Source organism: Zalophus californianus, chromosome 15, assembly GCF_009762305.2.
Source record: "Zalophus californianus isolate mZalCal1 chromosome 15, mZalCal1.pri.v2, whole genome shotgun sequence".
NCBI classification, from domain to species: Eukaryota; Metazoa; Chordata; class Mammalia; order Carnivora; family Otariidae; genus Zalophus; species Zalophus californianus.
Window position 1 is genome coordinate 33,356,933 of NC_045609.1, and position 25,489 is coordinate 33,382,421.

The 25,489-nt window shown below is 36.8% G+C and overlaps 1 protein-coding gene across 9 annotated transcripts in view; it reads right to left on the minus strand.

Moving 5' to 3' along the window:
- MICU1 (mitochondrial calcium uptake 1) overlaps positions 1-25,489 on the minus strand; it is a 240,699-nt gene that overhangs the window by 140,144 nt on the left and 75,066 nt on the right. For all 9 annotated transcript variants that reach the window (XM_027596470.1, XM_027596471.2, XM_027596474.1 and 6 more), the window contains one exon: positions 19,571-19,733. In XM_027596470.1, coding sequence (XP_027452271.1) covers positions 19,571-19,733 — 163 coding nt within the window. The remainder of the gene's footprint in view (positions 1-19,570; positions 19,734-25,489) is intronic.

Sequence of the window (25,489 nt, forward strand, 5' to 3'; positions counted from 1 at the left end):
TGTGTCTCTCTCTGACAAATAAATAAATAAAATCTTAAAAAGAAAATATTAGTAGAAAATTTCTCAGAGCTGAAGAGTAACACAAGCTAGGGCTTACTAAGTGTTCTAATAAGCAAAATGAACAAAAACTGTGTACAATTCAGTATATGCTTATGAAATTTCAGAATACCAAGAATAAGAAAATCCTAAGACTTTCCAGAAAAAACCTTGGTCCTTTATAAAAGAATGAGAATCAGACTAGAATCCGGTATCTCATGAATAAACTTGGTACATCAACTAAGGAAATACATGCTTACTAGTGATTAGAGTACCACTGTCCAAAAGAAATATAATGGGAGCAACAAATGTGAGCCACATGTATAATTTAAAATTTTCTAACAGTTAATAATTTTAATTATTCTTAAAATAATCAAAAGAAACCAGTAAAATTAATTTTAATATAATTTATTTAACAAAATATATTCAAAATAGCATCATTTCAACATGTAATCAATATAAAAAATTATTGAGATATTTTAACCTTTTTATGCTAAGTTTTCAACATCTGTTGTATATTTTACAATTATTGCACATCTTAATTCAAACTAGCCACATTTCAAATTATTAGAGTAATACCTAAAAGAACTAAAAAGTTAACTTAAAACTTAAAAAGTGATAGCTTATGTGACATGGAATCGGAGGGTGGCGAAGGTGGAACAGATTTGTGTTTTCACTGTATGCTCTTTGTTATAGTTTGGAAAATATTTTACCATGTACATTTGCAAGAAATAAAAAAAGGAGGGGCATGTAAGGACAACTTGGCACACACTGAGAATTCCCGTCATTTATAAGCAAATACAGATATAAAATAGGCCAAGACATTAATACTTTTAAGATGAAAAAAATGATTATTTCATCTTATTATATTTAGATTTCTTTACCTTCAAATGAAGCAGATGGTCAGATTAGATCAGTTCTTAACATGACTGGGGTGGATGTGGTATGGGAAATGTGGATGGATGAAATAATTCAAGCTGTTCTTACTCACTACTCCTCTGGAGCTTCTATTAGATCCAATTACTGGGAGGAGGAAGAGTATGGAGAAGGAAGGGGAAAACACAGACTGTGTAGTATGAAAATGATGCTCAAGTGACTCCCCTATAACATGGTTCCCTTCCATTTCTCCACCTCTGCTCTTTGGGTCCATGCTTAGAAACACTGGACATTATGCTGTTTTTCTTAAGGTGTTTCCTGTGACTCTTAAACTATTATCCAAAGAAATTTCAAAGTCATTAAATGCTCCTAGTGTGATATAAACACTATCTTACTGTTGTTATTGAGAAAGCTGAAGCTCAGAAAGATTAAATGAATATTTTTGATTTTGTCTAAAAACCTTTTAATTGCCTCTCCTCTTGAGCCCACACCAAAAATAATGTAAATGTGCAGAAATACTCTAAGAATACTCTCAGTAGGGTGCCTGGGTGGCTCAATCGGTTAAGCTCAGGTCATGATCCCAGGGTGCTGGGACTGAGCTCCACATCAGGGTCCCTGCTTGGTAAGGAGTCTGCATCTCGCTCTGCGCCTCTCCCCCACCCATCCTCGCTCGCTCTCTCATAAATAAATAAACAAACAAACAAACAAAAGAATACTCAGTTTAAGCTTCAGAATGAACATTTAAAAGACTTGTTTTATGGGCACCTGGGTGGCTCAGTTGGTTAAGCGACTGCCTTCGGCTCAGGTCATGATCCTGGAGTCCCGGGATCGATGTCCCGGGATCGAGTCCCGCATCGGGCTCCCTGCTCAGCAGGGAGTCTGCTTCTCCCTCTGACCCTCTTCCCTCTCGCGCTATCTCTCATTTTCTCTCTCTCAAATAAATAAAATCTTTAAAAAAAAAAGACTTGTTTTATTTTTTTATGCTTTTAATTTAAATTCAACTAATTAACATATAATTATTATTAGTTTCAGAGGTAGAGGTCAGTGATTCATCAGTCTTATATAATACCCAGTGCTCATTATATCACGTGCCCTCCTTAATGTCCATTACCCAGTTACCCCAACCTTCCACCCCTGCCTCTCCAGCACCCTCAATTTGTTTCCTATGATTAAGAGTCCGGCTCAGGTCATGATCCCAGGGTCCTGGGATTGAGCCCCCCCCATCGGGCTCCCTGCTCTGCAGGAAACCTGCTTCTCCCTCTCCCACTCACCCTGCTTGTGTTCCTTCTCTCACTATCTCTCTGTCAAATAAATAAAATCTTAAAAAAAAAAAAGTCTCATGGTTTGTCTCTCTCTCTGATTTCATTTTGTTTTACTTTTTCCTCTCTTCCCCTATGATCCTGTTTTGTTTCTTAAATTCCACATACTAGTGAGATCATACGATAATTGTCTTTCTCTGATTGACTTACTTTGTTTACATAATACCCTCTAGTTCCATCCGTGTCATTGCAAATGGCAAAATTTCATTTTTTGATGGCTGAGTAGTATTCCAATTTTTTTTTAAAGATTTTATTTATTTTTGACAGGGAGAGATAGAGAGAGAGAACACAAGCAAGGGGAGCAGCAGGCAAAGGAGAGGGAGAAGCAGGCTTCCCGGCAGAGCAAGGAGCCTGATGTGGAGCTTGATCCCAGGAGCCTGGGATCATGACCTGAGCTGAAGGCAGACACTTTACCGACTGAGCCACCCAGGTATCTCTGAGTAGTAGTCCACTGTGTATATATATATATATATATATATGTACACACACACACCACATCTTTATCCATTCATTTGTTGATGGTAAAAGACTTGTTTTAAAGAAGATAGCAACTCTTTTGTCAAAAGACAAAAGTGAAACTGAATCAAATAGATCATTTCAAGCTCAATAAATTAGAGCTTAGGTAAATGGAAACTGAATAATTAGTTAAGAAGTCCCAGCTATCTCTCAAAAATTTAGAGATTCATTTTTTAATACCTGAAATTATCCTAAAAATTTATTTAAATGATTATATATATATATTTTAAAGATTTTATTTATTTATTTGACAGAGAGAGACACAGCGAGAGAGGGAACACAGCAGGGGGAGTGGGAGAGGGAGAAGCAGGCTTCCCACCAAGCAGGGAGCCCAATGTGGGGCTCGATCCCAGGGCCCTGGGATCATGACTCTAGCCGAAGGCAGACACTTAATGACTGAGCCACCCAGGCGCCCCTAAATGATTATATTTTTCAGTAATACAAGCTAATATAGGACAGAAAAAGAAAGGGATAGCTCTAATTCAATAGATGTGACATACTGTACTACAGTAACTTGGTTTTATCTTCTCTCTTAATAATCATTGTAATAAGTTACTATTTATTGAGCATTTTTATAGGTATTATACTACATGCTTTCAATATCATTTAATTTTCACAACCCTACAAATTAGTTGCTATTATCTCACTTTTATAAATGAGAATATTAGTATTCAGAGATATTAAATAATTTGCCTAAGATCACACATGTACATTTCTTTCTTCTAATCATCTTCATTCATTCTTGTTAACTCCTTCTTAAATTCCTTTGGTAGCTATTCTGCCTGTCTCCTAAATATATGTACTTTTTAGAATTTCCTCCTTAGACACCATCTCTTTTCACTTTATGTTGTTTGTCTTCCGCAATTTCATTACAGATTCAAGATGCCTAGTAAATCCAAAACAAGGTACACTAAAAAAAAAAAAAAAATCAAACTGCCTAAAACCAAAGGCAAAGAAAAAAATCTCTGTAGCAGCCGGTTTAAAGTGCTGAATTTCAACCCACAATTCTTTAGTGAAAATATTCTTCAAGAATGAGGACAAAATAAAAATGTTCTCAGATGAAGGTAAACCGAGAATTCACCACCAGCAGACCTGCTCTAAAACACATTCTATCCCTTCAAGGGGGAAGGAAATGATACCAAAGGGAAATTTGGAATTTAAGAGATAAAGAACAACAGAAATGGTTAACATTTAGATACGTATAACAGACTATTTTCTCCTCTTTAGCTCTTTATGTATGACAGGTGAAAGGAAACTTGAAATGAAAACAATGTCTGGTGGCGTTTTCAATGTATGTAGTTGTTATACATGTGACGTTATACCATAAATTGGGGAAGAACCTATATAGTGGTAAGATATCTATATTCTACTTGAAGCAGTAAAATATAAATTCTTCGTAAACTGTGAAAAGTTGATTAGGTACATTATAAAATACAGAATATAATATTATGTTATAATCTCTACAGCAACTGCTAAATTTTATACAGAGAAATACAGTCAAAAACTGCGAAGTAAAAAATATTAAAAAGTCTGAATAATCTGAAAAGAAGGCAAGGAGTAAAAGAAGAACGTAAAAAAAGAGAAAACAAGGGGCGCCTGGGTGGCTCAGTCATTAAGCGTCTGCCTTCGGCTCAGGGTCCTGGGATCAAACCCCACATTGGGCTCCAACCCCGCACTGGGCTCCCTGCTGGGCAGGAAGCCTGCTTCTCCCTCTCCCACTCCCCTTGTTTGTGTTCCCTCTCTCGCTGTGTCTCTCTCTGTCAAATAAGTAAATGAAATCTTAAAAAAAAAAGAGAGAGAAAACAAATAATAAAATGGTAGAACTAAATCCAAACATATCAAAAATTACATTAAATACAATTCCTCTAAACACATTAATTAAAAGGTGGAAACTATGATATTGCATAAAAAACAAGATCCAATTATATGTTGTCCACAGAAACCCATTTTAAAGATACTGCTATATTTAGGTAGATTAAAAGTAATAGGATGGAGGGATGCCTGAGTGGCTCAGTCAGTTAAGCATCCGACTTGATTTCAGCTCAGGTCATGATCTCAGGGTTATGAGACTGAGCCCTGTATTGGGCTTGCACTGGGTGTGGAGCCTGCTTAAGATTCTCTCTCTCCCTACCCTAAATCAATCAATCAATCAAGCAACCAGTCTCTCCCTCTGGCCCTCCCCACCCAAAATAAACAAACAAATAAGGTGATAGGATGGAGAAAGATGTAACATGAAAAATGAATCAAAATAAAGAGTGGCTACATAAATATGAGACCAGGTAGACTTCAGAGCAAAAAAATACTAGCATAAAGGTCAGTTACATAATGATAAGAGAGTCAATTCATGAAGAGGACAGAATAACACATTTTAAACATGTATGCACCTAATAGGAGTTTCAAAATATTTTAAGCAAAAACTGAAAGAACTAAAAGGATGACAGACAAACCCACAATTAAAGTTGATCAACACTATTCTCTCAATAACTGTCAGAGAAAGTAGACAGATAATCAGTAGGAAATACAAGATACTAAGCATATCACTGGCTGCCTGGGACCTAGGAGATAGGAAAAAAACAGAAAGGAAGAATTACAAATGGGTATGAAGAAACTTTTGGGGATGATAAGTGTGTTCATTATATTGACTGTGCTGATGATGGATGGCTTCACTAGTACATACATGTAACTAGTATGTCAAAACTCATCAAACACTTTAAATATGTGCTATATATTCTGTGTTAATTACATCTCAATAAAGTAGTTAAAAAGAGTACAAACCATCAACGAAATGATGGCTATCATTGAAAATATTGGCAATTCCTGTATACTAAAAATTACCATAAACAAAATAAAAAGACAGGCCATCGACTAGAAGATAGCTGCAATTTTTTATGACAGCTTTCAACAGAGAATACATAAAGGACTTTTACTAATTCCACCCCCCCCAAAAAAAAATAGAAAGTGGGCAGAGAAGATAGAGAATTAATAGAAATGGCAATATGAGTAGCCAATAAACATTCAGAAATGATAAGCGTCACTAGCTGCTAGTGAAATGCAAAGTAAAACCACAAAGATAAATAATTCATTCCAATCAGTTTGCTAAAAAACTAAGTCTGACAATACCAAGTGTTAACAGGAATGCAGAAGAGAAAGCTTAAACATTCTTGGAGAATATGTAAATTATTACATCTATTCTGGAAACCAGGTTGGCAATGTCTAGCAAATCCGAAGAGGAATGGCCTACAGGCCAGCAAGCCCACTTCCAAAAATATGTTGAAAAAAACTTCCTGCAAATATGCACCAGGGCAATAATGGAAGAAGGTTCAATGTAGTACAGTTTTTAATAGTAAAAACACTGGCATATTATAGTTTTCAAATATTCACTTTCTTTCCCTTGACCACCTTGTAAAATTCCTTGAGTTTGGGCTCAGCCACATGACTTGCATTGGCCAACAGGGTATTAGCAGTATGACATCACAGATCCTCAAAATGGACTTCTGAAGTTGGCTTGCTTTCTTGTACCTCTGCCAATACTATGACAAGAATATATTCTGAGTAGCCCAGTGGTCTAAAAAAGATGAGAAACATATAGAGCAGCTTGACAAATCTGACAAAATCATGAAGCAGAGCTGCCCTTGCCTGGATTAGCCAAACCTGAGCCTATCTACAGAGGAAGGCCACCTGAGATCAGCAGAGTATACCTCACATGACCTGCAGATGCATAAACTAGGTAAGGGCTCATTGCTTTATGCCCTTTATATGGTTGGTTGTTACACAGCAACAAATGATTAATAAAACTGGAAACAAGTTCCATCTACATGAACATGGATAAATTAAATACTGACATATTTATGCAAATGATAAACACAATTATACAGCAGTGAAAATAAGAGAACAACAGCTACCTGGATCAACAAATATACAACCATGCATATATAAATATATATTTCATATATTAAAAAACAGAGGAAATGTAGCAGCCAGAATAGGCTAGGTTATGCTGCAGTAATAATCTTAAAATTTCAGTGGTTTACAATAAGGAAGGCTTATATATTGTTCATGCTACCTATCTATCACTTATTGGGTGAAGCTTTACTCCACAGAGTACTGAATCTGGGATCCAGGCTGATTAACAGCAGCCTCTCTGTGGAACATGGCAGAAGTAAAAGAGAACATAGCAAACCACAAACTGACTCTTAAAAGATTTTGCTTGAACCTATGTATATCATTGGTCAGAGGAAATCACATGGCTAAGCCCAATGTCTATGCTACGGGATGAATATTATCACTGTCACTAAAAAAAAATAAATTGGTTCTATCTCAGGGATAGAATATAAAAGAGGGAGGGAGAGATAAGGTAAGGGGAGGGGAGTGGAATGTGTTTTGTTTTGTTTTGTTTTTAAGATTTCATCCATATATGGGCGCCTGGATGGCTCAGTTGGTTAAGTGACTGCCTTCGGCTCAGGTCATGATCCTGGAGTCCCAGGATCGAGTCCCACATCGGGCTTCCTGCTCAGCAGGGAGTCTGCTTCTCCCTCTGACCCTCTTCCCTCTCGTGCTATCTCTCATTCTCTCTCTCTCTCAAATAAATAAAATCTTTAAAAAAAAAAGAAAAAAAAAGATTTCATCCATTTATTTGAGAGAGAGCGCACACAAGTGGGGTGGGGGGGGGAAGGCAGACAGAGGGAGAAGCAGACTCCCCACTGAGCAGGCAGCTGGACGTGAGGCTCAATCCCAGGACACCAAGATCATGACCTGAGCCAAAGGCAGACACCTAACTGACTGAGCCACCTTAAGTCACCCCTGGAATGGACTTTTGAGGTTGGCTTGATTTCTTACAACTCTGCCATCCATATGAGAACAGATTCTGCATAGCTCTTGGCATCCTAACTACAAGGGCTTTAGGAGCTCTGTGTCAGAAACCAAGGACAGAGAACAATACATATGTTTCTTATTGTTTTGGAAGGGGTCATAAATTTTTTCCATAAAAGGTCAAATAGAAAGTATCTTAGGTGGGGGATGGGGGAATGGGTTAGCCTGGTGATGGGTATTAAAGAGGGCACATACTGAATGGAACACTGGGTGTTATATGCAAACAATGAATCATGGAACACTGCATCAAAAACTAATGATGTAATGTATGGTGATTAACATAACATAATAAAATAAAAAAAAAGAAAATATCTTAGGCTTTGTGGGCCACATATAGTCTCTGTTGCAACTATTTAACTCTGCTATTGCATGAAAGCTGTCATAAACAATACCTAATGAATGAGTCTGGATATACTCCAATAAAACTTTTTTATGGACACCTAAATTTGAGTTTCATATAATTTTCAGGTGTCACAAAGTATTCTTTTTTAAATGAATAAAAAAAAAGTAAAAACCTTTCTCGGCTCATAGGCCATATAGAAACAGGCAGTTCACCAAAGCTGACCAACATCTGCTCTACACTCAGCAGCACTGCAAGGAACTAAAAGTAAAAGTAGAAGACAAGGTTCTTCAACTGAAGTAACTTACCTTGTTGGGGAGAAAACAGTAGCACAAAAAAGCTTTAAAAATATACTCATTGTCCGTACTTTCCTACGTTTTCCTATTACTAATTAGTGCCCTTGTTTCAGCTTAAAGAATTCCCTTTAACATTTTTTTTAAAGATATTTTTATTTATTTGACAGAGAGAGACACAGCGAGAGAGGGAACACAAGCAGGGGGAGAGGGAGAGGGAGAAGCAGGCTTCCCGCTGAGCAGGGAGCCCATTGCGGGGCCTGATCCCAGGACCCTGGGACCATGACCCGAGCAGAAGGCAGACCCTTAACGACTGAGCACCCAGGCACCCCTCCCTTTAACATTTCTTATAAAGCTAGTCTAGTAGTGATGAACTCCTTTAGTGTTTGCTTGTCTTGAAAACTCTTTCTCTCTCCTTCAATTCTGAAGGACAGCTTTGTTGGGTAGTGTTATTGAATAGCAGTTTTCTGCTTTGAGCACTTTCTGTAAATGGTGCCATTTTCTTCCAACTTGCAAAGTTTCTGCTGAAAAGTCTGCTTATAGTCTTGTGGAGGTTCCCTTATACATAACAAGTTGTTTTTCTCTTGTTGCTTTTAAGATTCTCTCCTTGCCTTTAACTTTCGACACTTAATTATAATGTGTCTTGGTGTGGGTCTCCTTGGATTCACTTATTTATTTATTTATTTATTTATTTATTTATTTAAGATTTTATTTATTTATTTGACAGAGAGAGACATAGCGAGAGAAGGAACACAAGCAGGGGGAGTGGGAGAGGGAGAAACAGGCCTCCCGCCGAGCAGGAAGCCCGATGTGGGGCTCGATCCCAGGACCCTGGGATCATGACCTGAGCCAAAGGCAGACGCTTAACCACTGAGCCATCCAGGCGCCCCTGGATGCATCTTATTTAGAACTGAGCTCCTGGATCTGGATGTCTGTCTCCTTCCCCAGCTCAGGGAAATTTTCAGACATTACTTGTTCAAATAAGATTTCTGCCCCTTTCTCCCTTCTCCTTCTAGGCCTCCTATAATGTGGATGTTGGTCTACTGATGTTGTCCCATAAGTTCCTTAAGCTATCTTCACTCTTTCTTATTCTTTTCTCTTTTTCCTACACTGATTGAATAGGTTCCACTGCCGTCTTCAAGTTCACTGATCCTTTCTTCTGCTGCAGCTACCCTGATGTTGAACCCCTCTATTGTATTTTCCAGTTCAGTTATTGTATTCTTCAGCTCTGTGACTTCTATTTGATACTTTCTTATATTTTCTCTCTTTGCTGAAATTCTCACTTTATTCACACATTATTCTGCTGAGTTAGGTAAGCATCTTTGTTATTTTGAACTCTTTATCAAGTAAATCACTTATCTCCATTTCATTAAGGTCTTTTTCTGAGGTTTTATCTTTTTTCCTTTGGAATATATTCTTCTATTTCTTCATTTTCCTTGACTCTCTGTGTTGGGTTTTTATGCATTTAAGAAAAACAGCCACCTCTCTCAATCCTGAAGGAATGAACTCATTTAGAAATTCAAACTTGCTGTTCAACCCTGCCCTAGTTCTTGGTTTTCTCTCAAACCTTTGGTTGTCCAAGCAGCCTACTTTACTCTTAGAGGTTCCTAGTAGTTGAGGATATGCCAAAACCTCTCAGTATGTCAAAGAGGAGAATCTCAGTCAGCACCTAGATTCAAACTAATTGGAAGCCAGACTCTCAGGCAGCAGTTTTGGGGGGAGGGGAAAGAAGAAGAGGGAGAGAGTGAATCCCAAACAGACTCCACACCCAGCATGGAGCCCAATGCAGAACTTGATCCCAGAACCCATGAGATCATGATCTGAGCTAAAACCAAGAGTTGGACACTTAACCGATTTGAGCCACGCAGGTGCCCCAGGTAGCAGCTTTTAAAGTATGCAAATATACCTCTTTCAGGGGAAGACTGGGAGATGGGTGTTTCTGTTTGCTGCTTCTGCACTGAGCCCTGAATGACAGCCAGTTAAAAATTGTTTTTTTTGTTTGTTTCTTATTATCCATTGAATCTGTAAACACAAGCCCCACTGCTACCAGAGCCAAATTATTAAAAGATGTGTCCTCTGGGTGGAAGCCACAAAAGCTGGGAAGCCAAATATATACACAAGCTCCTTTCTCAGAAATTTGCCACCTGTGGCAGGGCAGAGAGAGGATGAAGACAACACCCATCAGTCTCCCCAGTCTCTGGAGAGGATTATAGCTGGCCCCTAGATGTGTGTTTAATTAGAAGCCTGTTCTCAGGCCACAGCTATAAAGATAAGCCAATAAGCCTCTATCACAGAAAAACTTGTGGTATTTTTTAGTCTCAGGTTGCTGCCCTATGCCTTGGGGAGGTAGCCAATTAAGAAGTGTTTCTCCATTTGTTACAGTCCCATGGCACCTGCAAACATAAACCCTAATGGCCAGGACAGCCAGGTGATCAAGGGGTGTGTCCTGGGTGGCCATGACACAAACCAGAGCTCCAGACATGTGCACAAGTTCCCTTCCAGAAGATCCTAGTGACCTGGAGTGAGGCAGAGGGAGAGTACAAAGATAGCTCCCACTGGCTTCCAAGGTCTTTGCAGAGTATTTCAGCAGTCCTTCAGATGTGCATTAAACCAGAAGCCTGCTCCATAGGCCAAAGCTTCAAAACAAGCCAACAGGCCTCTTTCACAGAAAGACTGGGGATGTATTTCAGTCTGTTGTTTCTGCACTGCACCCTGGTTAAGAGCTGTTTCTCTGTTTGATACAGTCCTACAGAACCTACAAATGTGAGTCCTGCCTCTGCATGGGCCCTTTGTTTTTTTGTTTTGTTTTGTTTTTTGTTGGTTTTTTTGGCCTCCAAATTCATTTATTTATTTATTTATTTAGTTAGTTAGTTAGTTAGTTATGTTATGTTAGTCACCATACAGTACATCATTAGTTTTTGATGTAGTGTTTGCATGGGCTCTTTGGATGTTGTAGACATAAGGCCTCTTGGCTTTAAAGCTAGATGTTCAGGAGGCTCATCTCTCAGGTGCAGGTCTCAAAAATTGGGGTGCCAGCTGTGGGGTTCAGTGCACCAGCTCCTCCAGTAGAAGCTCAGGGTTGTGAATTCCCTCCTGACTACTGGTTGCTATGCCAGGGATGGGGTTTATGGCAAGAATGTGTCTCAGCCTCTCCTATCTATTTCAATGTGGGTTTTTTTCTCATTTGTCCAATGTGTAGGAGTCGTTCATCTAGTTTTTGGGTTTCTTTCAGAGGAAATTGTTTTGTATGTAGCTACAGATTTGGTGTGACTGTGGGAGGAGGTTCAGAATCCTCCTACGTCACCATCTTGAGCCAGAACCCACTGTATATGATCAAGTATAAAATTATGAGTCTCAAAGATTATTAAATGCATGAAGGTCATCCCAGAGGGAACATGAAGTCCAGGACAAGTAAATCACAGTATGATCTATGTTTACCTTTTTACACTCTTTTCATGTTCCACAGAGACAAAATCAGGTCAATATAAACACAGTCAGCCAGTGGGATATGGTGGAAAGGAAACAGGGATCCTCTTTACTCTAACTAAAGCTCAAGCTTTTCTATATAGTTCTTTAAAAATTCTCCCATTGCTGCTGCTTCTCCCAATCATTGGCTGGCTATGTAATACTGGTTACTACAGTAGCAAGAGTCACTCAAAGCCCAGAGCCTGAAGCAAAAGCCTTATCCACTATACCTGGGGATGGTGCGGACATGAAGACTGAACAGAAAGGAAGATGAGAAATATTCAAGTATATACTGTACTTTTTTTTCCCATTTAATGTATTTCCTACTTAACTATCGCTACTCTAAATTTTCTTGGTATTCAGTGCAGAAATATTCTTAATCAGCTTTTTACTGAACTTCATTAGCTCTCCACTCTTTTAAGATTTTTTTATTTGACAGAGAGAGAGAGAGCATAAGCAGGGGGAGAAGGAGAAGCAAGCTCCCCACGGAGCAGGGAGCCCAATGCAGGGCTTGATCCCAGGACCCCGGGATCATGACCTGAGCTGAAGGCAGATGCTTAACCAACTGAGCCACCCAGGCACCCCTAGCTCTCCACTCATTTAAAAACTGCTTAGGGGTACCTGGGTTGCTCAGTCTGTTGAGCACCCAACTCTTGATGTCAGCTCAGGTCATGATCTCAGGGTCCTGGGACTAAGCCCTATGGTGGGCTCCCTGCTCAGTGGTGAGTCTGCTTGAGATTCTCTCTCTCTTCCCCTTCTCCCCGCTCTCTACCACTTGCCTGCATTCTCTCTCTCTCTAAAATAAAATCTTTGAAAAAAAAAAAACTGCTTACTTTTAGGACTTTGTATGCTTTAAACTGTTCTAAAACTAAAACTTATAAATTTAGATCTGTTAGGTATCCTGGGATATGGTATGTGTGAAAGACATGACACAACAAAGTTGAAATATGAACTACTGGCTAGAGTCTAGCCATCTGATGATAGAAATTCAAACTATAAAAAGAAATAGCCTTATTCTTTTCTTTATTTCAACCCATATAGGAATAATATATATTTTACTTCTGCTGCATTAACATTTGTGGAAATTCTTGTTCATGAGCAAACAAAAATGAAGCCAAATTTCCCAAATGAATCTCATTTTAATATATTATAATTTTCCCTCATGATCATCATCTTAAAAGAAAAGCAATTATTCATTATTCTGGCTTTTTATGAAAACCAGGAATGTGCATGGCAAATTAGACATTTAGTAACTATTCTGCTCATGTAACAGGTTTTTCAATAATTAAAAAACAAAAGATTATTATAAAGTTAAATATCAAAATGGGTAGAAGCAATTAAAATGTATGATTTCTAAAGGGAAAAAAAAAATCTTCCTCAAATGACCAAATAATCTTTAGTGACATGCCTAGAATCTTGCTTCATTTTCACTGTCACACTGGAAGCAAAGCACATTCTTATTTAAAGTTACTGATATAAATTAGATTCAGAAATAATTTGACAGGTACAAAAATATTTTACTATCATAAAAACCAGGACAATATTTTACAATCCTTTTTTCTCCATCTTAAATGGAAACCTTCTTTAATCTCTCCTTCCACATCTCACAAGGAGCTAAAACTAATTTAAAAGGTTCTTAATCTAAAATTCAGTGCAATTAGTAGAAACCTTATATACCTTCTTTCTGATTATAAAAGACTGTATACTCTGTAAAAGGAGGAATTTTTGTCTATTTTATTCATTACTGCATCCCTTCCACATAGAAAAGTGTCTAACGCACAGCAGAGGTCAATCAATGAATATTCGTATATGCAGTCTGTTAGAAAACAAAGGAACACATAAAGAAGAATAAAGTAATTCCTTATAACTTCAGCATTTAGAGAATACATTTGATATATTCTCTTTCAGTTGCTTTCTATATATTTTCTACATGGGTGAAATGCAAAGTATAGAAGAACATATTAAATAATACCATAGGGATACAATCAGGAAAATCCAAAATGTGTGAAATTTTATAATATAAATGACTTAAAATAAATGATGTCTAGATTGGGTTTCCTGAAAAGTAGGGAATCAATGCAAGAGGATCAGAAGGCAAACAGGAAAGGAGGGAAAGCCAATTCAAGGGTGTGTTATTGAGCTGATTACTGCTTTAGACAACGAGGGCTCACTTCTCCTTGGTCCATCTGAGAAACCATGTAGTTTATGTCTCAGAACTGACCACCCAAGACAGTGGAGAAGAGAGTATTTATCCACCAAATCTCAACAAAGAGTAAACTCCATTGTACCTCCGTATGTATGCATATGCCAACATAGTTGAGTGGGCTCCTGCAGAGGTCCCCTGCTACAGCAGCAGAGATGCTCTAAGCATATATGGTACAGGAGTAGGGTAGAAAAATGAAACTATTCCTTTAGAGGATCTGTTTAAGGAAGGCATCATAAGGAGTGGCATTTGAGTTGGATTTTGAAAAATAAATAAGAATTCATCATGTATTTGAGAGGGAAAGGGCATCACTCAGGGTTAGTAAATTATATGGTCAAAATACAAACATGTGAAATAGCAGTGTGAGCTTGGGGAACCAGAAAGAGTTATGACATTTTCTAATGAGGGAGTCTGTAATGTTTTGTCCATATTTATTAACATTAATACATCTTTAGGACAAATGAAAACTCTGGGTAGAACTAGCACCCCTCAAAGGTGCAAGAAATCTACATATTTACGTTTTTTTGTTATGGAAATTTTCAAATATAAAAATACAGAAAATAATACAATCAACATATATACACTCATCACTTAGCTTCAACAATTGTCAACACATCACCAACCCTATTTCATTTATAACCTTCTTACTTCTTCTCCTCACTCCAGATTGTTTTAAAGCCAATCAAGACATCATATCATCATTTCTTGCTAATTGTGGTACTTATGTTCTATAAAATTGCCATGAAAAATGAATTGCTAAATACCGACCAATCTCTCCTAGGGGAAGGATGGGGTTAGGTTCCTTGAACCTCTAGTCACAACATTTTTGTTAGTCAATCAATATAAATAAAACCTTGTTTTATGGGTGTTTCTGTTTAAAGACACTTTATTCTCTCTCCCTCTTCTCTCCTGCCCTCCCTCCAAGGACACTTGTTTAAAGAATGAAAGCTGAAACAAAAAGGCAGAGCTTTAGTTTGCTTGACTTCAGCTGGCCAACATATGTAAGGGGTGACTCAAATTTTTGCTGTTCTGCACATATCTGCAGATGCCTGCGAAAGCACTGCAAATAGGGATTATGGGGTTACCTTTGAGTGAGTATGCCAACTTGCAAACACAAAATCTGCAAATGAGGACTGATGGCACATTCACTTTTTCCCCCCTTTAAAAACTGAGGTGGGGGCGCCTGGGTGGCTCAGTCATTAGGCGTCTTCCTTTGGCTCAGGTCATGATCCCAGGGTCCTGGGATCAAGCCCCACATCAGGCTCCCTGCTCAGCCGGAAGCCTGCTTCTCCCTCTCCCACTCCCCCTGCTTGTGTTCCTGTTCTCACTCTCTCTCTCTCTCTGTCAAATAAATAAATAAAATCTTTTAAAAAAATAAATAATAAAATTAAGGTGAAATTCAATTAAAATAAAATAGCCATTTCAAAGTGTGTAGTTCAGTGGCATTTAGTACATTTACAGTGTTGTGTAACTACCACCTCTATCTAGTTCCAAAACGTTTTCACCACTCTAAAAAAGAAACCCTCAAAGCAATTAAGGAATCAGTTCTCATTCCCCCAACCCAGCTACTGGCAACTAACAACCCAGTTTCTAGCTCTATGGATTGACCTATATTAGGTATTTCATATAAATAAAATCATATGATATGTGGCATTTTGTGTTTAGCTTGTTTCACTTAGCATAATGTTGTGAAGGTTCATCCACACCTGAAAAACACTCCACTGTATGTGTATATTATAATCTGTTTATCCATTCAGCTGTTAAACATTTGGGGTGCTTCCACTTTTTGGGTACTATGAATAGTGTTGCTGCAAATATTCATATGTAAGTACTCATTTGAGCACCTGTTTTCAATTCATTCGGGCTTATACTAGTAGTGGAATTGCTGGGTCCTATGGTTAATTCTATATTTAAGTTTCTGAGAAATGTCCAAATTGCTTTCCACAGTGTTTGCACCATTTTACTTTCTCACCAGCAACAAATCAACTTCTACACATATTCACCAACATTCGTTTATCTTTAAATTAGAGCCAATCTGGTGGGTGTGAGGTAGTATATCAAGGTTTTGATTTGTATTTCCCTCATGATTAATAAATTAAGCATGTTCTCATGTGTTTATTGGCCATTTGCATATTTATTTAGAGAAATGTTTATTCAAGTCCTTTGCCCATTTGTTACTTGAGTTGTCTTTTTGTTGGATTTTAAGAGTTCTGGTAGTTTGGGGGTGCCTGGGTGGCTCAGTTGGTCAAGCATCTGCCTTCAGATCAGGTCATGATCCCAGGGTCCTGCATCAGACTCCCTGCTGAACAGGGAGTCTGCTTCTCCCTCTCCCTCTCGCACCCCCCACCCCCACTTGTGAGAGAATGCGTGCACTCTCTCTCTCAAATAAATAAATTAAAAAAAAAAAAAGAGTTCTGGTGGTTTGTATGTTTCTAGGAATCTGTCCATATTTATCTAGGTATAATCCAATTTGCTGGTATAAAATTCTTCATAGTATTCTCTTATAATCCTTTTTATTTCTATAAGTAGGTAGTAATTTCCCCACCTGCATGTCTGATTTTAGTTATTTTCCTTCTCTCTTTTTTCCTAGTCTAGCTAAAGGTTTCTCATTTTTGTTGATCTTTTCAAAGAACCAATTTTTTGTTTCATTGATTCTCTCTTTTGTTTTTCTATTTTCCATTTCATTTATTTAATATTTCCCTATTTTACTATCTTTGGGTTTTGTTGCTTTTCTTTTTAATTCCAATACCAGTTTTTAGGAAACTGATCTGAGATCTTTCTTCTGTTTAAATTTTGTCGTTTAAAGCTATAAGTTTACCTCTAAGCACTGCTTTTGCAGCACTGCATAAGTTTTGGTAAATTCTGTTTCCTCTTTCATTTATCTCAAAGTATTTTCTAACTTCTCTTGTGATTTCTTCTCTGATCCAATGGTTGTTTACTTTCTACATATTTATGAATTTTCTAGTTTTTCTTCTGTTATTGATGGATAGTTTCATTCTATTGTAAGCAGAAAAGATACTTGGTATGATTTTAATCTTTTAAAATTTATTAAGATTCATTTTATTACCTAACATATGATTTATCTGGTCTGTTCTGGAGACTATTTGATTTGTACTTGAGAAGACTGTATTCTGCTCTCCTTGAGTGGAATGTTCTGTAAATATCTTTGGTCTAACTGGTTTATAGCATTAAGTCCTCTTTCTTGACTAACCTTCTGTCTATATTGAAATGGCAGTTCTGAAGTCTCCCAACTATTATTATTTTTTTTAATTTAACCATTTTTAGCATTTTTAAAAATGATTCATTTATTTGAGAGAGAGAGAGCAGGGGGAGGAGCACAGGGAGAGAAGAGAACCTCAAGCAGATTCCCTGCTGAGCACGGAGCCTGATGCAGGGTTTGATCTCACCACCAATGAGATCACGACCAAAGCTGAAATCAAGAGTTGGATGCTTAACCGACTGAGCCACCCAGGCTCCCCAACTATTACTGAAGAACTATTTCTCACTTCAATTCTGTCAATGTTTCCTTCATATATTTTGGGGTCTGTCATTTGGTATGTATTTATCATGATTATGTATTCTTGATGAACTGACCTTTTATCAATACGTAATGTCTTTGTCTTGTGTAACAATTTCTCACAAAAACCTATTTTTTTCTGATATTAGTAAAATCACTTCAGCTCTCTTTTGGTTACTATTTATACACTTCCATTTTCAACCTACTTGTGTCTTTGGATCTAAAGTAAGTCTCTTATAGACAATATAAAGTTAGATCATATTTCTTCTCCTCTCCCTCTCTTTTAAATGATGAGTTTAATTCACTTGAAAGTGACAGCTGATAAGAAAGGATCTGCTTCTGCCATCTTGTAATTTGTTTTCTATGTCTTACATATTTTTTGTCCCTTGAATCCTCCAATCTTGCCTTCTTGTGTTTAATTTTTTCTAGTGTACCATTTCTATTTTCTCCTCATTTCCTTTCCTGTAGATTTTAAAGTTATTTTATTAGTGGTTAATCTAGGGATAATTAACATCTTAAATTGAAAATAATGTAGTTTGATTCAACATTAACATACCTATAATTGTTGTTTGATGAATTTGTTTTAAATCATAAAGGAAGCAAAAAGGAGTTACAAACAAAAAACAAAGCAATACTGGCTTTTATATTTCCCTATATAATTACCTTTATGGGTCTTTATTATTTTTTAATTTCTTTGTATGGCATCAAGTTATTGTCTAGCATCTTAAAGAACTCCATTTAGCATTTTTTGTATGGAAGAACCACAAGCTACAAACTTCCCCAGCTTCTGATTATCTGGAAATGTCTTAATTTCTCTTTCTTAGACTCCCATTACACAAATGTTGGTATACTTGATGATGTATCATATGTATCTTAGGCTTTGTTCATTTTTATTCATTCTTTTTGCATCCTGCTCCTCTGATTGGACCGTATCAATTAATCTACATTCTGTGATTCTTCGATCTCCCTCCTCAAAAATCTACTGTTGAACAGTTCTAGTGAATTTTTTTACTTCAGCTACTGTACTTTTCAAGCCCAAGAATTATTACTTGGCTCCTTTTTTTAGGATTTCTATTCCCTTATGGATATTCTCTATTAACACATTGTTCACCTTGTTTCCTACAGTTCTTTGTCAACGGTTTCATCTAGCTCTTTGAGCATATTTAAGACAGTTGATTTTAAGTCTTTGTCTAGTAAGTGTAATGCTTGGGCTTCCTCGGGGATGGTTTCTAGTTAATTTCTTTTTCTTTCTGTTGACAGGTCATTTATTCCTGATTATTGGTATGCCATACAATTTATTAAAATTGGACATTTTGAATATTATAATGTGGTAATTAAAACAGATTCTCCCTATTTCCCAGTGTTTGATTTATATACCTTGTTGAGGACTACAGTCATCAGTGTTTAGTGATTTTTTTCCAAAATATTTTTGCAAAGATTGTGTTCTCTGTCATGTGTCACTACTGAAATTTCTGTTCTATTATCTAAACAGTCAGCAAGTGACATGACAGAGACTTCTTTAAACGCTGGAGGCAAAAAGAATGAAAAAACAAAACAAAAAACACCCCAACTCTCCTAACATTTGCAGATCAGCTCTGAGCTGGGGACCTCCTTTGATTTTTAGTTAGACCTCCTATAACTTTGCTTTAACTTTCACTACCTCCTCACAGGGAGCACAAAGATCAGCAAGGGGTACAAGCCCACTCAAGTCTTTTCCAAACATGTCTGGCCCTGGCCATACTCTGGATTTACAGGTGTATGCAGTGGTCCTTCAAAACTCCTATTCCCTGAAATGTCTTCCTTCTCGGTCTCCTCCTTTCTAGGCTTTTTGGTCTGCTGCTTGTCTCATTTGTGGTCCGGTGGCCCAGTGGCAACAAGTATATGTCTTTAAATTTTTCTAGTAGATGACACCTGGGTACAATCTCCTCAACCCATACCCTGGTCAAGGATAGGCTCATTAGACTGTTGGCTCCTTTTTTGTACTCCAATAGACTGGAATAATGCCTGACATTCAGTCATTACACAATGAATATAATTACTGCATATAACTATAATGGCTAGGCAATACAAAGAAAGAAACAAAGAAGCATATAACAAAATTAATATCATAATCTCATTTTTCACTTTAGCACTTACGTTCTGGTTGTTTTTCATTGGGTGTTATAGATCGCACAAAATCTTGTGGAGTCATAAACACTTCAGATTCACCAGGTTCACTGATTACTTTCAAGGTGGCAAAATATCGGAAGATTTTGTCTGGTGTAGAATATGCTCGAATCCTATTCTCATATTCCATCACCTAAAATTAGAAATTCAGAGTATTTCTATATTAAGTAATTCTCAATTTCATTTATTTTCTATCTTGTTTTTGGAGATATTTTATTGTATCTTTTTTTCTATAACTAATTTTTTTATATTAGACATAAACTTGAATTTCAAAAACTTACAAACCTTTCCCCTCCAAAATACTATTCACACTCCAGTTGAGGCAATTCTTGTGTAACTTCTGTTTAGAATTTTTTGCAAATAATTTCTTAATGTCTTAAATCATTGAAAACTATAAAACTGAAAACTGTCATACAAGAATTCAAAAGGTCTCAGTAACAGAGTATAATGACACATATAGGGTAGCTTACAGATTCTTAAATACCAAATTTTTAAAAAGGGACTGATTTTACAGTTTTTATTTTGACGAAATTTCTTGAATCCCCAAACAAAACAGAATTGGGAATTCATAGGTCTAAACAGCTGATAGTCTTTGAAATACCAAGTAGATTAAATAATAGCATTAAAAAATAAAATTACATATCATGGAAACTATTAACAAGTCTGAAGCAATAAGACATATACTTTTGACTATTAGATTAGGAAATATTTTACAAACACCATATTTAGAAAAAAGCTGGGAAGAACACAATATTTGAATAGTATTTGAATAGTAACAAAATAAAATATGGCATACATTTTACTAAAAGAGTATAATATTAATATGCCCTTTTTTAAATCTGGCAACCAAGTTGTGATTCTGTGCATGAAACATACAAAACACTGTACCTTCTACATAATATTCTCTTACAAATGTAGGAATGAGAGAAATCTGTTTTACCAGAATACTGACTGCATAGTATTCTGGTGAAAAGATTTCTCCCGTACCTGAATTTTAGATGTTGAGGTAGCCAAAAATAAGCAGTATCTATAAGTAACTGGTAAGAAATGTGTCAAGACAATACGATCTAAAAATCTAATAGTTCAATGTCTGAAAGTCATTTGCTAATGTTAAGAAAAACTTTATTAATGTTTTTAATTTACCATATTAACACAACTAACACTGTAACTGCCATTCCTGGCTAACTGGTCACTTTGAGGTCACTGACAACAGCTACTGTGGTGGTCTTTTTTTTTTTTTTCTTTAAGATTTTACCTATTTGACAGAGAGAGAGCGCGAGAGCAGGAACACAAGCAGGGGGAGTGGGAGAGGGAGAAGCAGGCTTCCCGCCGAGCAGGGAGCCTGATGCAGGGCTCGATCCCAGGACCCTGGGATCATGACCTGAGCTGAGGCAGACGCCCAACGACTGAGCCACCCAGGTGCCCCTATTGTGGTGGTCTTAATTCCAGGACCAGATGTGCATTCAGTAACTATGAAAGGACTGTTAATTTCTAACTATACATCACAGGAATCTTCCAGTGCTAATTTGCATTAAAATCTGAGTACTGACTTCAGAGATTTTATCAAAGTATTTGGCATGTAGCAAACACACTAAGGAGCTTTTCAACCCCTTAGCGGCCTTAAAACTTAGCTACAAGTCTTAACTCAAAGGCATTTTATATTATATTACAACTACCTGCTGGATAATACTGGCTATAGAAGAAATTACTTTATTTAGGACATCAGTATTCTTGTTCTTCTGAACAACAACAATAAAAATATTCAGTTTGCAATGTTTAGGATATAAACTATAGCTACTGCAAAACATGTTTTTGTGAACTGAAAAGTTAAGTCCATCCTATACAAGATAAAGATAGAAAGACAACACCTTAAAAGTCAATAATTTTCAGACTCACCAGATTCCTGGGTTGTTACAAGTCCCTAAATTATGTTGCTGAATATTATTAGTTTTAGTTTAAAACAATAGGCCAAGGAATGTAACAGACTTTTTGCATTCCCAATATTGTTAAAGTTTAATAGAGATATACTCTCCAGTACATACTTTACTTTTCTCACTTAGCAATATATATTGGAGATCACACCACATTAAATGATATAAAGCTGCCTCCTTTTAAGTGGTTATATTCAAAGGAATGCTAACAAACTATAAAAGGTTTGGAATATAGCATCTAAGATAACAAAGGCTTAGAAGCTAAGACATATAGAAAACGTAGGATTTTGAAATGGTTAGCCTGGGGAAAAGATTTACTAAGAGAATTATAATAGTTACATTCAATCATTTACTCAAAACATTCTTGAACTTCATGATGTTAAGACAGTTCTCTTCAATAAAACTGCTGGTCCTGAAACCACTGCTAGGGTTTATTTTGGTATAATGCCTAAGGAAAATCAAGGCTATAATCCCTTGAGGCCAAGTGAATGCAAGTGACAGTGCATCCCTGTGGGCCCTGATGTTAGAAATCTTACATAGGCTTTGAATGCAGACTGTAGCCAGACCCTGGAAAAGGCAACAGGCAGAAAGATCTTGTAAATAAATTAGTGTTGGCACACTTTCTCTCAAGAGGTGATTTATAAGACCTAATCTGTACCCCAACAGCTGTCCTTTATGTTAGGGACTCCCTCTCTTTTTCATCTAGTGAGTTATAGGCCACCCATAATAACAATCATCTATCATAAGATGACCTCTTGAAGTTCTATGCAATTCCAAGCTCAATGATACCAGTCTCATTAAATAAAAAGCAAATTACTTTTCAGCAGCAAAATTAAGGAAACTGCCTAATTAGAGGAACAAAAAGAAAAGAGAATGAAAAAAAATGAAGATAGCTTAAGGGACTTATATCATCAAATGGACCAAAATGTGCACCACTAGGGTCCCAGAAGGAGAAAGAATGAGAGAAAGAGGGAGAAAACTTATTCAAAGAAATGGTGATTGAAAACATTCCCAATCTGGGGAAAGAGACAGACATGCAGATCCAGGAAGCTCCAAGAGTTCTAAACAAAATGAATCCATAGAAGCACACATTGCAACACTGCAGAGTTTTCCAGGAAAACAAAAGCTGAAGAAGTCCATCAACACTCGATCAATCTTACAAGAAATATTAAAGGTAATTCCTGAACCTGAATTGCCTGGCTGGCTCAGTCAGTACAGCATGTGGCTCTTGATCCTGAGGTCATGAATTTGAGCTCCATGTTGGGTGTAGAGATTACTTAAATAAATGCTTATTTTTTTTAAAAAAAGAAGGTAATTCCTGAACCTAAAACCAAAAGACACCAGTACCAGAAAAACAAATAAAAATGTAAAACTCACTGGTGAAGGTAAATGTATAGTTAATTTCAGAATGCTCTAATTTTGTGGGACACCTGGGTGGCTCAGTTGGTTAAGCGTCTGCCTTCGGCTCAGGACATGATCCCAGAGTCCTGGGATGGAGTCCCTCATCGGGCTCCTTGCTCAGCGGGGAGCCTACTTCTCCCTCTGCCTGCCACTCCACCTGTTTGTGCCCTCCCTCTCTCTCACTCTCTGACAAATAAATAAATAAATCTTAAAACAAACAATGCTCTAATTTTGTAATGGTGGTGGGTAAAACACTTCTAACTCTAGCATGAAGGTTTAAAAAAAAGTATTAAAAAGAAGTACAATAATCTGTAACTGGATAAACAACATATATAAACTGTGATATTAAAATACTGGGGGCAAATAATTGTAGAGCTTTTGTATACATTAGAAGTTAAACTGTTAGCAGCTTAAAATACACTGTTATAAGATGTGTTAAGTTAGCCCCATGGAAATTACAAAGTAAAAACCTATACCAGATACACAAAAGGTGAAAAGAAAAAAAAAAATCTAAGCACACTGCTATAGAAAATGATCAAATCACAAAGGAAGAGAACAAGAGAGAAAGAAAAGGATAAAGGAATTACAAAACACTCAGAAAACAACAAAATGGCAATAGTAAACCCATATCTGTCAATAATTACTTTAAAAGTAATGGATTAAATCCTGCAATCAAAGAAATAGAATGGCAAAAAAAAAAAAAAACTTTATTGCATACAAGAGGCTCACTTCAGGTTTTGGGACACACACAGGCTGAAGCAAAGTCGATGGAATAGATATTCCATGAAAATGGAAGCCAAAGAAAGCAGGAATAGTTATACTACCAAACAAAATACACTTTAAGTCAAAAACTGTAACAAGAGACAGAGAATAATATAATGATACAAGGTCAATTCATAAAGAGAATATAACATTTCTAACTAGTTATGCACCTAACATGGAGAACCTAAATATATAAAGCAAATGTGAACAGAACTGAAGGGAAAACTATGCAGCAATATAATAACAGTAGGGGATTTGAATACTCCAACTATGAACAATGGACAGACCATTCAGACAGAAAATAAATGAGGAAACACTGGACTTAAACAAAATGAATTTTGGACTTAGATGAAATGAATTTTAAAAGACATTTACAGAATATTCCATTCAATCACAGCAGAATACATATTATTCTCAAGCACACATGGAACATTCTACAGGAGAGATCACATTAGGCCACAAGTCAGAATAAATTTAAGAAGAAAATTAAGAAATTTAAGATTATGAAATCGTAACGAGCATATTTTCTGACCATAATGCTATGCAGCTAACAAATCAATTACAAGAAGAATACTGGAAAAGTCAAAAATGCATGGAGATTAAGCAGCATATTCCTGAAAAATCAATGGGTCAACAAAGAAATGAAAAGAAAAATTTAAAAATATCTTGAAACAAACAAAAATGGAAACATATCAAACCTTACAGAATGTATCAAAAAACATTTCTCAGAGAGAAATTCATAGCAATAAACACCTATATTTAAAAAATAAAGATCTCAAATAAACAACTTATCTCACACTTCAAGGAACTAGAAAAAGAACTAACTAAGCCCACAGCAAAATGCAGGAGATAACAAAGATGAGTGGAAGAAAATGAAATAGGGAATAAAAAGACAATAGAAAAGATCAGTGATAATAAGAGCTAGTTTTTTATTTGTATTTTTTTTTTTTAAGATTTTATTTGTTTGACAGAGCATGAGCAGGGGGAGAGGCAGAGGGAGAGGGAGAAGCAGACTCGCCACTGAGCAGGAAGCCCGACCCTGGGATCATGACCTGGGCCGAAGGCAGATGCTTAACCAACTGAGCCACCCAGGAGCCCCTGGGAGTCAGTTGTTTAAAAGATAAAATAGAGGGGCACCTGGGTGGCTCTGGATGATTAAGCATCTGCCTCTGGCTCAGGTCATGATCCCAGGGTCCTGAGATCAAGCCCCACATCGGGCTCCTGGCTCAGCAGGGAGCCTGCTTCTCCCTTTCCCTCTCGCCCTGCTCATTCTCTCTCTCTCGCCATATCTCTCTGTGTCTCAAATGAATAAATAAAATCTTTAAAAAAAAAAAAAGAAAATAGATATTTAGCTAGACTCATCAAGAAAGAAAGAAAAGGGATATTAACCCCATTTTCAATATGTGATTTGCAAATACTTTTTTGTAGGTTGTCTTTTCATTTTGTTGACAGGTTCCTTTGTTTTGCAGAAGCTTCTTAATTTGCAATACTTGCCTTTGTTGATTTTTCCTTGTTGCTTGTGTTTTTGGTGTGATAACCAAAAAATTCTTTGCAAGAAGAAATATAAGGAGCTCTTCCTCTAAGTTCCCTTCTATGAGCTTCCTTCTAAGGGAGCTTCTACAAGTGTTATTGTTTTAGGTCCTATGTTAAAGTATTTAATACCTTTCAGTTAAATCTGGTGCATGATTTAAATAAGGCTTCAATTTCATTTTCTGTATGTGGTTATAAAGTTTTCCAACACTATTTATTGAAGAGACTATCCTTTGCCCATAGAGTATTCCTGGCTCCCTTGTCA